General features: G+C 42.0%; 1 protein-coding gene across 1 annotated transcript in view; it reads left to right on the top strand.

Moving 5' to 3' along the window:
- The window catches only part of LOC124712534 (cuticle protein CP14.6-like), a 36,923-nt gene that overhangs the window by 5,387 nt on the left and 16,713 nt on the right, over positions 1-14,823 (top strand). The window contains exon 2 of the mRNA XM_047242844.1: positions 12,728-12,843. Within this exon, the coding sequence (XP_047098800.1) occupies positions 12,728-12,843 (116 nt within the window). The remainder of the gene's footprint in view (positions 1-12,727; positions 12,844-14,823) is intronic.

Genomic DNA, 14,823 nt, shown 5'->3' with positions numbered 1-14,823 from the left:
GAAAGAAGACAAGGATTTCTGGTCAGATGAGTATCGGTTAATATCAACAGCAGCAGAAAATGGTATAACAGGTATAGGATTCGTTATGAATGGGAAGGTAGGGCAGAGGGTGTGTTACTGTGAACAGTTCAGTGACCGGGTTGTTCTAATCAGAATCGACAGCAGACCAACACCGACAACGATAGTTCAGGTATACATGCCGACGTCGCAAGCTGAAGATGAACAGATAGAGAAAGTGTATGAGGACATTGAAAGGGTAATGCAGTATGTAAAGGGGGACGAAAATCTAATAGCCATGGGCGACTGGAATGCAGTTGTAGGGGAAGGAGTAGAAGAAAAGGTTACAGGAGAATATGGGCTTGGGACAAGGAATGAAAGAAGAGAAAGACTAATTGAGTTCTGTAACAAGTTTCAGCTAGTAATAGTGAATACCCTGTTCAAGAATGACAAGAGGAGGAGGTATACTTCGAAAAGGCCGGGAGATACGGGAAGATTTCAATTAGATTGCATCATAGTCAGACAGAGATTCCGAAATCAGATACTGGATTGTAAGGCGTACCCAGGAGCAGATATAGACTCAGATCGCAATATAGTAGTGATGAAGAGTAGGCTGAAGTTCAAGACATTAGTCAGGAAGAATCAATACGCAAAGAAGTGGGATACGGAAGTACTAAGGAATGACGAGATGCGTTTGAAGTTCTCTAACGCTATAGATACAGCAATAAGGAATAGCGCAGTAGGCAGTACAGTTGAAGAGGAATGGACATCTCTAAAAAGGGCCATCACAGAAGTTGGGAAGGAAAACATAGGTACAAAGAAGGTAGCTGCGAAGAAACCATGGGTAAATGAAGAAATACTTCAGTTGATTGATGAAAGGAGGAAGTACAAACATGTTCCGGGAAAATCAGGAATACAGAAATACTAGTCGCTGAGGAGTGAAATAAATAGGAAGTGCAGGGAAGCTAAGGCGAAATGGCTGCAGGAAAAATGTGAAGACATCGAAAAAGATATGATTGTCGGAAGGACAGACTCAGCATACAGGAAAGTCAAAACAACCTTTGGTGACATTAAAAAAAGCAACGGTGGTAACATTAAGAGTGCAACTGGAATACCAATGTTAAATGCAGAGGAGAGAGCAGATAGGTGGAAAGAATACATTGAAAGCCTCTATGAGGGTGAAGATTTGTCTGATGTGGTAGAAGAAGAAACAGGAGCCGATTTAGAAGAGATAGGGGATGCAGTATTAGAATCGGAATTTAAAAGAGCTTTGGAGGACTTACGGTCAAATAAGCCAGAAGGCATAGATAACATTCCATCAGAATTTCTAAAATCATTGGGGGAAGTGGCAACAAAACGACTATTCACGTTGGTGTGTAGAATATATGAGTCTGGCGACATACCATCTGACTTTCGGAAAAGCATCATCCACACAATTCTGAAGACGGCAAGAGCTGACAAGTGCGAGAATTATCGCTTAACAGCTTAACAGCTCATGCATCGAAGCTGCTTACAAGAATAATATACAGAAGAATGGAAAAGAAAATTGAGAATGCGCTAGGTGACGATCAGTTTGGCTTTAGGAAAAGTAAAGGGACGAGAGAGGCAATTATGACGTTACGGCTAATAATGGAAGCAAGGCTAAAGAAAAATCAAGACACTTTCATAGGATTTGTCGACCTGGAAAAAGTGTTCGACAACATAAAATGGTGAAAGCTGTTCGAGATTCTGAAAAAAGTAGGGGTAAGCTATAGGGAGAAACGGGTCATATACAATATGTACAACAACCAGAGGGAATAATAAGAGTGGACGATCAAGAGCGAAGTGCTCGTATCAAGAAGGGTGTAAGACAAGGCTGTAGCCTTTCGCCCCTACTCTTCAATCTGTACATCGAGGAAGCAATGATGGAAATAAAAGAAAGGTTCAGGAGTGGAATTAAAATACAAGGTGAAAGGATATCAATGATACGATTCGCTGATGACATTGCTATCCTGAGTGAAAGTGAAGAAGAATTAAATGATCTGCTGAACGGAATGAACAGTCTAATGAGTACACAGTATGGTTTGAGAGTAAATCGGAGAAAGACGAAGGTAATGAGAAGTAGTAGAAATGAGAACAGCGAGAAACTTAACATCAGGATTGATGGTCACGAAGTCAATGAAGTTAAGGAATTCTGCTACCTAGGCAGTAAAATAACCAATGACGGACGGAGCAAGGAGGACATCAAAAGCAGACTCGCTATGGCTAAAAAGGCATTTCTGGCCAAGAGAAGTCTACTAATATCAAATACCGGCCTTAATTTGAGGAAGAAATTTACGTGGATGTACGTCTGGAGTACAGCATTGTATGGTATTGAAACATGGACTGTGGGTAAACCGGAACAGAAGAGAATCGGAGCATTTGAGATGTGGTGCTATAGACGAATGTTGAAAATTAGGTGGTCTGATAAGGTAAGGAATGAGGAGGTTCTACGCAGAATCGGAGAGGAAAGGAATATGTGGAAAACACTGAAAAGGAGAAGGGACAGGATGGTAGGACATCTGCTAAGACATGAGGGAATGACTTCCATGGTACTAGAGGGAGCTGTAGAGGGCAAAAACTGTACAGGAAGACAGAGATTGGAATACGTCAAGCAAATAATTGAGGACATAGGTTGCAAGTGCTACTCTGAGATGAAGAGGTTAGCACAGGAAAGGAATTCCTGGCGGGCTGCATCAAACCAGTCAGTAGATAGATGACCAAAAAAAAAAGGAATAATATTTGCAGGTGATGTGGAGACATACAGGGAGAAAAATTTAATACGGTGGTTTACCTTTTTCTAGCAGCAGCAAAGGTACTAAACCGGCAGGCCATCGATTTGAAATGAGCTCGGATGATAGATAAGGGTATTTGGGCATCGTCGTACGGGACCAGCACTTGACCGTTATGAGCTGGAGTATCCCTGGGTAAACGATATACTTTCGCACGTTGCCGATGCTGTCGCTACCTACCTCGCTACAAGGAGTGTTCGACTGATGCTGTGGCGTCGGCCGAAGTGGCCGTGCGGTTCTGGGCGCTGCAGTCCGGAACCGCGAGACAGCTACGGTCGCAGGTTCACATCCTGCCTAGGGCATGGATGTGTGTAATGTCCTTAGGTTAGTTAGGTTTAACTAGTTCTAAGTTCTAGGGGACTAATGACCGCAGAAGTTGAGTCCCATAGTGCTCAGAGCCATTTTTTGATGCTGTGGTCGTCACATCCTTCAGATCCCTCAATCATTGCCACGGGTCATGGGATGCTGCTTCCACTCAACCATGCCAATTTTTGGTCATCCCATGACCCGATGTTTGCAATGATTGATAAATGTGAAGGATGTGACGACCAGAGCAACAGTCGAACACTCTTTGTAGCTCATAACGTCAGGTGCTGGTCCCGTTCGACAATGACAGCTGTAGTCTGGCACCGTTCGTTGTCCATGGTTTCACTATAAATGGTTCAAATGGCTCTGAGCACTATGGGACTTAACATCCGAGGTCATCAGTCCCCTAGACTTAGAACTACGTAAACCTAACTAACCTAAGGACAGCACTCACATCCCTGCGACCGAAGCAGCCGTGTTGTTCCGGACTCAAGCGTTTCACTGTAAAAGAAACCGGAATACTTGACTACTCCTGTCTCCAGTGTTGCCGTCGGACCCACCGCTGTTCATGTGCCTGTCCCTGCTGACACGTCACGTGAAACTGCAGCAATAATAGCTGTGCTAACAGTCTTGGGTGCTCCACATGTCATCGCTCGGTCCATTTGGATATACATACATCAAAAAAGTTTTGCATCACCTCGGTTCCGTAAATTCCGGAATTTGTACAGAAAATTGGAATAGAGATCAACATAAACATCATTTCTGCCCTTTTTATTGCTCGTGAAAACCAGACATTGCATGTTGTACCATCCTATAGCGAGACCTTCACAGGTTTATGGATCAGATTTCTGTACGCAACGGTACCTCTAAAACCTAGTAGAACGTCCTCTTGCATTGATGCATGTCTGTATTCGTCGTGACATACTATCTACAAGTTCATCAAGGCACTGATGGTTCGGATTATCCCAGTCCGCAACGGCGATTCCGCGTAGATCCCTCAGAGTAGTTGGTGGGTCACGTCGTCCATAAACAGACCTTTTCAATCTATCCCAGTCATGTTCGATAGGGTTCATGTCTGGAGAACATGCTGGTTACTCTAGTCGAGCGACCTCGTTATCCTGAAGGAATTCATTCACATGTGCACGACGGGGGCGCGAATTGGCGTCCATGAAGCCGTTACGGCGCCTATCATGACCACCAGCGGTGTATGTCAGCCCCACATAATGCCACCCGAAAACAGGAGGGAACCTCCACCTTGCTGCACTCGGTGGACAATGTGTCTAAGGCGTTCAGCCTGACCGGGTTGACTCCAAACACGGTTCCGACGATTGTCTAGTTGAAGGCATATGTGACACTCATCGGTGAAGAGAACGTGATGCAAATCCTGAGCAATCCATTCGGCATGTTTTTGGGGCCTTCTGTACCGCGCTGCATGCTTTCGTGATTGCAAAGATGGACCTCTCCATGAACGTCATGAGTGAAGCTGCGCGTCATGCATTCTATTGCGCACAGTTTGAGTCGTAACACGACGTCCTGTGGCTGCACGAAAAGCATTATTCAACATGGTGGCGTTGCTGTCAAGATTCCTCTGAGCCTTAATATGTAGGTAGCGGTCATCCACTGCAGAAGTAGTAGCCCTCGGGCGGCCTGAGCGAGGCATGTCATCGACAGTTCCAGTCTCTCTGTATCTCCTCCATGTCCGATCAACATAACTTTGGTTCACTCCATGAAGTCTGAACACTTCCCTTGTTGAGAGCCCTTCCTGGCACAACGTAACAATGAGGACGCGATCGAGCAGCGGTATCGACCGTCTAGGCACGGTTGAACTACAGACACCACGAGCCGTGTACCTTCTTCCTGATGGAATGACTGGAGATGATCGACTGTCAGACCCCCTCCGTCTAATAGGCGCTGCTCAGTCATGGTTGTTTACATGTTTGGGCGGATTTAGTGACACCTCTGAAGAGTCAAAGGGATTGTGCCTCTGTGATACGATATCCACAGGCAACGTCTGAGTTTTGAGCGCATATTTTTCGCTGAGAACAAGCCACATCCTAACTCGAAGTGAGTTGGCTGTACGCATGAGCAAAAAGTCTGACCTCTCGCGCGCTAGTCGCGTGGGGCTAGAGCCTGCAAGGCTTTGATTGTGGCCCTCCTTAAACCATCCAGTCCGTATTCGCATTACAGTTGTGGGATGCTGATTAACGTGAACACCAGTATCGCGAAACGATAAACTGCAATCTCGGTAAGCAGTATTTCTGCCACTGGCGATTTCCGATACAAGTTCACAGACGTTTGCCCTTTTTACACAAGCCTCTCACAAACAACCATCGTTTCAGTGCAATGTCAGTGCAGTGTAAAATTTTCTTACGCATAAAATCTACATCTGCTTTCATGGATTAGGTTCGAGGAAGCTGTTCTGGTTTCAACTTCTTAGCTCCATCGCTTCCTGCGCTCACCTATGTTCCTAACAACTGTAGGGTATATATTGCAGAAATTTCTAGTGTGTCTGCCATCCTGCTCCTGTTTGGCATGTTTCTTCCATTTATGGTTATATGTGTCGGTTTTCTCTCTTATTACAAATATTTTAAGGTCATTGCTTATGTCTTTGTTTCTTAATCCACTGTCCTTTAACTCAGGTGCGACCAAAAATTCGGCCCAAGGGCCAGGCATTGGCACGAGTGCCATGCAACTCAACCTATCTGGCACATTTTCCTCCAACACTACGCCACGCTTTCTGACGATGACGAGGGTGAAACGCGTAGATTTGAAATTTCAATGCACCAGTACTGTGGAGGATTTGGTTTTATATTTCACATTCCTCAACAACATAGACGAAAAACAAAACAATGTTTCAGTGTTATACAACCATTTTTGGCCCGCTGAAGACCTATAATTTTTTATAAAAACAAATCTTTCTCACACATTCGTGTATGTTGATCGAAATAATTTAGCACTTTTGCAACCTCGTTATGGAAACATGGAAACTCTGAAGAAAGAAATGTACAAGTCCTGATCAGTCAGCTACATTTCTACTGAAACGGCATACGATCTCTAAAACAGCTGTGAGATTGACAGTGCCCTCAAAACGTGTATTGAGTTAAACTTATAATTTTTGCAAGGCCACAATGAATTATTCAAACATCGCGATTTCTTTAATAACATTGAGCTTAGGGACTGGACTCTGTCAGAATGTGTCCTTGCTATAATGCGATTTTCTCTTTAAATGCATCCCCAGCAAATCAGAAATAAGTTGTTTATCGGCTTGCAGTGTCCTGCTGTCGGCAGTGTGCAGCCAAGCACACTTAAAATGCAAGGTCAGCAATCCATTCTGGGTGTTCTAATTTTCGTTCCTGCACTCGTTTTTCCTTTAAAAATTCAACAAAAGCGAGTTTTAAATTGAAAAATCGTTTCAGGCATGCAGCTTGAGTTTACTTTTCAGTAATATATAAAGTCTCGATACTCTTTGTTCAGTTTCATCGAAAATTGTAGAAAGTGACAGCGGAATATTGCATGAACGTATTCGCCATTCCAAATATGGATGCCATCAGCTGTAAACTTGAATGACGACAATGGAAATTTGTGCAGGACCTGCACTCGAACCCGGATTCGGCTTATCGCTGCTTACTGCTCGCGATAAACGGGAACTGGTGTGTTGCTAGTGAATTAGTGCGAAGGACTAAGAGTGAATGCGACAGAACCATCGATTAGCCGTGTTTGTAAACGCGCTTGCTACAGTGCCACACATATACACTAATGATGATGCTGATGTTTGGTTTGTGGGGCGCTCAACTGCGCAGTCATCAGCGCACATACAAAGTCCCAATTTTTTACACAGTACAATTTCTACACAGTCCAATGTATACAATGTCGCGAATGATGACGATGAAATGATGTGGACAACACAAACACCGAGTCCCCGGGATTTACATTAATGAAGAATATGCAGGTATGGTGTATGTTTACGGCTTCTGCGAAAGTAGTGCTCCTCCAGCTATAGAAGAATACCATCGGTGCCTTCCGAATCGTCGATTTCCTGATAGATTGTTTGCCACAGTTTTCAACAAAGTATGTAAAACAGGTATTCTTCCAATGTCCCATTTTTCTTTTGAACGTGTAGTTCAACGACCTGTTCAGCAACTGCAACATATTGTTGAAATGGTGCAGCCTAGTCCTATCGCCAGTCCACGGCAGCTTTCCGCACTAACCAATGTCCAACAAACACGGGCATGGCGAATATTACTTGCAGAAAACTAGTAGCCATTTCACACACTTCATCTCCACAGTCTTCACACTGACGACAATTTCACAAGACTTGACTTATGTGACTGATTAAATGAAACTCGTCATTTGCTTCTATTACTACCATTCGCTGCTGAAGCCACTTTTACACGGTTTGCAATCAACATCACACGTAATAATCGTTGACTGTCGCAGGAAAACCAGTGGGCTACAGTGGAAACCAGTTTCCAAGTTCCATTTTAGAAGGGCGAATGACTGGACAGAACGGGCTTTTTTTTCCGAAGCTTGTCCACGTTTTACGAGACATGCTGTGGAATATCTCAGCCGCTCTTATCCTAATCGCTGCGTTGGTCATGGTAATACAATTAACTGGCCATCAAGAGTGCGATACCTTACGCCATTAGATTTTTGTTTATGGCATTGGATGAAGGCTGAGGTGTACAAACGAGCGGACAATACGCGACATGAACTGCTTGGTCTATATCTACATCTACATTTATACTCCGCAAGCCACCCAACGGTGTGTGGCGGAGGGCACTTTACGTGCCACTGTCATTACCTCCCTTTCCTGTTCCAGTCGCGTATGGTTCGCGGGAAGAACGACTGCCTCTGTGCGCGCTCTAATCTCTCTAATTTTACATTCGTGATCTCCTCGGGAGGTATAAGTAGGGGGAAGCAATATATTCGATACCTCATCCAGAAACGCACCCTCTCGAAACCTGGCGAGCAAGCTACACCGCGATGCAGAGCGCCTCTCTTGCAGAGTCTGCCACTTGAGTTTATTAAACATCTCCGTAACGCTATCACGGTTACAAAATAACCCTGTGACGAAACGCGCCGCTCTTCTTTCGATCTTCTCTATCTCCTCCGTCAGACCGATCTGGTACGGATGCCACACTGATGAGCAATACTCAAGTATAGGTCGAACGAGTGTTTTGTAAGCCACCTCCTTTGTTGACGGACTACATTTTCTAAGCACTCTCCCAATGAATCTCAACCTGGTACCCGCCTTACCAACAATTAATTTTATATGATCATTCCACTTCAAATCGTTCCGCACGCATACCCCCAGATATTTTACAGAAGTAACTGCTACCAGTGTTTGTTCCGCTATCATATAATCATACAATAAAGGATCCTTCTTTCTATGTATTCGCAATACATTACATTTGTCTATGTTAAGGGTCAGTTGCCACTCCCTGCACCAAGTGCCTATCCGCTGCAGATCTTCCTGCATTTCGCTACAATTTTCTAATGCTGCAACTTCTCTGTATACTACAGCATCATCCGCGAAAAGCCGCATGGAACTTCCGACACTATCTACTAGGGCTCTTCTGTCGTCCTTATGGAAGCTGCAGAGGCACTCAGACAAGCGACACAAGCGACACAACATCGTCTCCCACAACTACACAAATATATTGAAGTTTACGGTGAAATATTCGAACATCTATTGCGAACCATGCTGCATGTGTAATGTGACATCAACGATAACGTTTGGAGACGGATTTACTTGTTAATATACGTATTATCCAACCGATACTTCGTGAAACGCATGCTTTAACGTTTACTTACTGTTGTATATGTGTGCTAGTTTAAACCTGAGAATGTACTGAATAACACAGAAAATAAATATCAGTTTACATTGAATTCAGAATATGGCATATGTCCATATGAAATTTATTGCTCCAAGTAATAGCTTGTCACACCTCTGAATGTTGACCGTTGCTCCTGACACACGCTATACACGGTGATTCAGTTGCCCCTACTACTGGCTTTCATGCAACCTGTAATGCGTTCTAATACCCATGTGCAAGATTTTCATATTCATCGTTTGCTACGTGTGAACTATTAGTCATACAGAAGAAAATGAATAAGACGTTTTTGTCATCCTGGGATGCGTTTTCGCTAGAAGCCGTAGTTTTCGAATTATTCAAGGAAAACGTACAAAAGTAACCTTCAAACGCATTTTTCTTGATTAACTGGAAACCCTTGGCCTCCAGCATAAAATTTAATTACATTATGTTTCCTACAAAAAAGGCCTGTTCAATTTTTCTCGGTACAGCTTTCCGCTTAGCGAAAAACATAACATGAAAATCTTGCATGTGGGTAGCTGAAGAGGTTACAAGTTGAAGGCGTTGCGGGCTGCACGAAACCCAGTGACATGGGCAGCTGAATAATCCTGTATAATACATTCAACAGACTTGTGAAAGACTCAAGCTTGTTCAACTCCTTGGTTAGTTATAATGTCGTACTTAATTCGTTTATTTCTTATTTTTCTTACAAATTTAGTTTCATTCTATGAATTTTAAGGTCTATATCAAGTGTCATACAATTCCCATTTTTAAATCCGTATTGTCTTTAATTAAATTTTGTTTTCTATTATACAAACCAACCTGAAAATGGTAATCATCCAAATGTATTTCGACTTTGTAACAGAATAACAAGTTACGTCATATATCATACAACTGAGCCAAGGAACACATACTATGCTGCACTATATCGCTGTAGACCATTTCTCAACTCTTACTAGTGTCATCAGCTGCGGTAAAGGTTTTTTATGTTTAGACAGATTCTTGAGTCATTTAAATAGTTTCATCTGCGCTTCTAAATAATGTGGATTTGTCGTCCTACACGGTGTCTACTTGTCGATCGATTTTGACATCGCTGTCTGCTTGAAGTACCACGCGATAGCAGTTTGGAAAGGCATGTCTTAGGTGCACAACTTTTTGCTAATGAACTTTCGTATCAAAAACATGTAATTCTCTTCAAATGCTACCTGCGTGCTTTCCTTTGGACTAATGTGAAAAAGGGTAAATGGTATTAGATGAAATTGAGCCCACAGTCATTTGGTGACACACACACACACACACACACACACACACACACACACGCACACACACGCGCGCGCGCAGTGTTCAGTCACGGAGACTCATCTGCTATGAGATTGACTGTCTCTAATAGCATGAACAGATGCAGTTGTGAGGGTAATGGAATCTCTACTTCGATAACATGTTGGAGGAGAGACAGCCCTTAATAGTAGCTTCCCGGCGGAGGTTCGAGTCCTCCCTCGGGCATGGGTGTGTGTGTTTGTCCATAGGATAATTTAGGTTAAGTAGTGTGTAAGCTTAGGGACTGATGACCTTAGCAGTTATGTCCCATAAGATTTCACACACATCTGAACATTTGAACAATAGTAGCTTTATAGGAGAAATCTCTCCATCACTTGGCGCTTGCTTCGTACAGTGGTATAATGAATTGTATTAAATCTCTTACGGTATGTGCAAGTAGGTGTTCTTTTGTTTTCTTCTGACGTATGGGATAGCCCAGCATCTGGTTTCCCTTTTTGATAAATTGTTTTCTCGCGAGAGCCGACGAGGTTCATGTACACAGGGCAGCCTCGGTGCAACTATATACTCAAGACCAGGGGGTAATTTGACCTTATTAGCCAGGACGAATATAGTGTTTCATCCAGTAACTCACTCAGGAGCAGTGGTGGAAGAGCGAATAGTGGAGGTGGAGGCGTGAGAATGCGAGTTCAACAGCCTTTCAGGATAATATGAAAACAAATCTTACACCATTTCGTAATCCACTTAGCTGTAGAGCACAACTTACATATATGTGAAGTTTCATACATACGGTGATTCACATTTCCTTTTAAAGGCTTCTAGAGTTTGTAGAAGGGACTAGGTAAAGTTTTGATAAGGAAATCATTTCCGAAAATGTTTCATTTGGATGTAAAATAAGTTTAAAGATTGGACTATTTTCGTATCTCCCGCTTCAGCGCACGCACACAGCGGAGACAATGTGCTCTGCCCTTTGAGTTCTACAGGTGCACTCTTCGTCGGGTTCTCTACTGCGTGACGAAGGATTTCCTCTTCAAAGTCAACAATGCGGCGCCTCCACGGAGCACCATAGTCCACGCTCCTAGTGGAGAACATACCAGTTTTTAAGCCATTGTTGTATTCGGAAAAAATGGCATGCGATTTTATAATTACGGCGAAGACTGACGATGGTATCATCTTCTCAGTGTGCCTTAAGTGAAACAGGGGATCCCATTTTCAAACTCATTTCGTATATAATCGATACGTCCCAGATATGAGTCTTCATTAACGCTTTACCTACTATGTCCTCTCTACAAACCCTAGAAACCTGTAACAGGGATTGTGAAATATCTTGTAAAGAGCGAAAAAAATTGCAGCCTACTTTTCAGTTCAAGAGATATGCTCACCTAATTTAACGTCTTAGAGACGCTGGTACGGTGATAAAATATGCTTCTCCTTTTCTACACATTAAACTTCACGTCTGCGTTAGTTGTGCCCTTGTCAACTATGATACCGCTGAGTTCTTATTGTTTAAGCTCCATCCATTTTCCTTTTCATATTCCTGCGTGGATCACGAAATGCGATAACATGAACGTAATTTTCAGTTTGGTACCCCTTGATAATACCCATGAAGGCGCATTTCGGTAATAGGTAGTGATGAGTCATGCAGATAAGTTTTGAACCAAGCGTATAAATTTATCAGATGATTGTGCACCAAACGATTCAGTAAGATACAGAGGTCTTCTTGCCATGATATTTCCTATGAAGATTAACTTTTCGCCCAGTTAATAAATAAATAAATTTGTACATAAAGCCAAATTATGTTGAACTTTTCCGGTATGACTGACTGGTTGCCCCACATAGACGAGTTCTTCTTCTGCTGTCGCTATAACTACGAACATAAAGAGACTGAAAAGGAAATCTCGTCACGTTCCTGCATTCTGAAGAACAGTTTCATATGATAAAGAATTACTGTTCGAAAGTCTTGCAGGCCATTATGAATTATTTGTTATTGTTGCAAAGGACAAAAACATTATTTCCAGTCAAAAGCTTCACTTTTGAGAACGATAGAATCAATTAACGTTGCACACAAAGTGAACTATGTTTGCGGTGTTGATTTGCTTTGTGTTAGATCTCGATTTGTTACAGCTCTTTGACACATACACCCACAAAAAACGTTCTGAACAAAATATGGTGCTCCTTTGAAATTTACAGATGGACATTCGGTTGTAGAATTCCATTTCTTATCGAGATAAATCACAAAAGTAACCATGCTAACGTAAGTACAAATTATGTCAGTGTATTTTAGTAACTTGTTACACCACTAAAACTGAACAAGAAAAAAAAATTAGCACTGGGTCACACTGTCACTCATTTGCCAAATTTGTGTCGTTGTCACGAAAAAACTAGATTTTATGTGAATGTGCACCCGCGAGTAAGGGTGACTATGATTGTGCTTGTACATTTGGTATGTACGTTCTTAGTGGTTGTGTTAGAGAGCAGTCTAGTGTTTCAAATGCAGTTATCTTTTATGTTGTACATATTTTTCAGATTTTCTTGGTTGCTGTGTTCCTGAACGCTGTTCTAGCAGCACCGCAGTTTAGCCCGGGAGACGCTACAAGTCTACTGGAGAATGACTTCAATGGAATTGACCCATGGCACTGGAAGTATGTCACTAATGTATTATGATTAACACACACGCTGTCACACTTAATGCTAATACATTTAAATAAAACGTTTCCTATGATTTCTCATTAAACATGGAGACTGTGCTCAGTATAGTAAAAGTAGAGAAATAATGACAGTCTCTCAACTAATCACACTGTACATAGACCTTAAAATAAAATACGGGACACTGGTGCAGAGACTATGTTGTGAGGAAACATTTCTCCGGCGTTACAGATGTCGAGAAAACCAAGTGTGGTTAAACTCCCCATCGAAGACAAGGTTACTTTATCATTGGGGACAGAGTATAGACTCACGTTTGACAGATATACCGGTTCTGTTCTGTTGGAAGAAAATGAAAATGAAAATGGTGCGTTAGAGATGTGATTCTCGCACCTACAGAATGCGAGTCCAACTCCTTAACCATTATACAATTTACCATTGTTCCATGGAACCAGCAACCTCCTGGATTTCTTACTCCTTTCTGATTTTTGAACCTATGTCTCGCCACGATGTTATTCAGCCTGTATCCTCCCGTATCTGTCTTTCCTAGGTAAATCTTATTTTCTTTTATTTTGAGCAGTATATTTATCACCACTAGCTCAGATTTATCACAGAACTCAAGGAGGTGTCGTCTCTTTTATTCCGAATGGCTATAATATATACTCTGTATTTCTTTTCTTTTTCCTTTGTCTTCACCCTCGTACTACAAAACTAATCTAATCTTTCTCCTCTCTCATCTCTACTACCGGGCCAATATTCTCCCTTGATGCAATCTTTTTTGCTTTCCCACCTACAGTGTTCCAACCCCCACGATTATTAGATTTTCATCTCCTTTTCCTAACTGAGTTAGCTATTCAATGCCCTCACATACTCTAATTCTTCATCGTATGTTTTTGACGCTGAAATGTATACCCTAACTGTTGTTCAAGTACAAATTATTGTTCTTGGCGTTGGTTTCCTGCCAATTCTGATGAGAATATATTTGTCACTGAATTGTTCACAACACCTCAGTCACTACCATGAGTTTCCTATTCGTAACGAATCCTACTCCCGTTTTCCTGAGACAATCTGTTTTAACATTCACGTAAATAATGTAACCTCCCTGACAGGCAAATACTTTAGTGCTGGCTTGCTTTTGTAAGTCACTGTCATTGTACGTAAAGTTCCGTGTTAATATGCGTTTTCAAAAAAGTGTTGAATCTAGATCAGTTTTCTGTAGTAACATGGATATTTGAAAGGAAGTCATAAAACAAGATACGATTTTCAATGTAAGTAAAATAAAACTAATTCAGTTCTTTTCTTAGAAAATTATCTATTTAGTTTTAGTGCATTGTTGGCTCAAATTACAGTAATGTAGGAGTTTTCAGCAGCAGAAAGTGGTATAACATGAGGTGGATTCTTTACGATTAAGAAAGTACAACAGAAAATGAGTTACTGTGAACAGTTCAGTGGAAAGTTGTTCTCATCACATTCGACAGCAAATCAACGCGGACTGCGATAGCTTAGTTATACCTGCTAAGGTCGCAAGCAGAAGATGAATAGGTAGGAAAAGTATATAAGGATACTAAACGGGTCAGATGACAGATGTCAAATGAAAACCTAATGATAATAGCGACTGAACCGCAATTGTATGGGAAGGAACAAAGTTACGGGTTAATATGTGCTTGGCAGTACGAATCAGAGAAGAGAAAGACTAATTAACTTCTGCAATAAATTTCAGATGGTAATAGCGAATACTGTGTTCAAGAAACAAAAGAGGGGGAGGTATGCTTGGAAAATACCTGGAGACGCTGGAAGATTTCAGCTAGATTACATAATTGGCAGACAGAGATTCCGAAATTAGATACTGGATTGGTAGCGATGAATTGGGGATTTTCCCGTACAACAATTTCACGAGTGTACCGTGGACATTAGGAATCCGGTAAAACATCAAATCTCCGACATCGCTGAGGCTAGAAAAAGATCCTGCAAGAATGGGA

Source organism: Schistocerca piceifrons, chromosome 8 (genome assembly GCF_021461385.2).
Source record: "Schistocerca piceifrons isolate TAMUIC-IGC-003096 chromosome 8, iqSchPice1.1, whole genome shotgun sequence".
Taxonomy (NCBI): domain Eukaryota; kingdom Metazoa; phylum Arthropoda; class Insecta; order Orthoptera; family Acrididae; genus Schistocerca; species Schistocerca piceifrons.
Note: the sequence above shows the minus strand (reverse complement) of the source record. Positions and strands in the feature narration are given on the sequence as shown.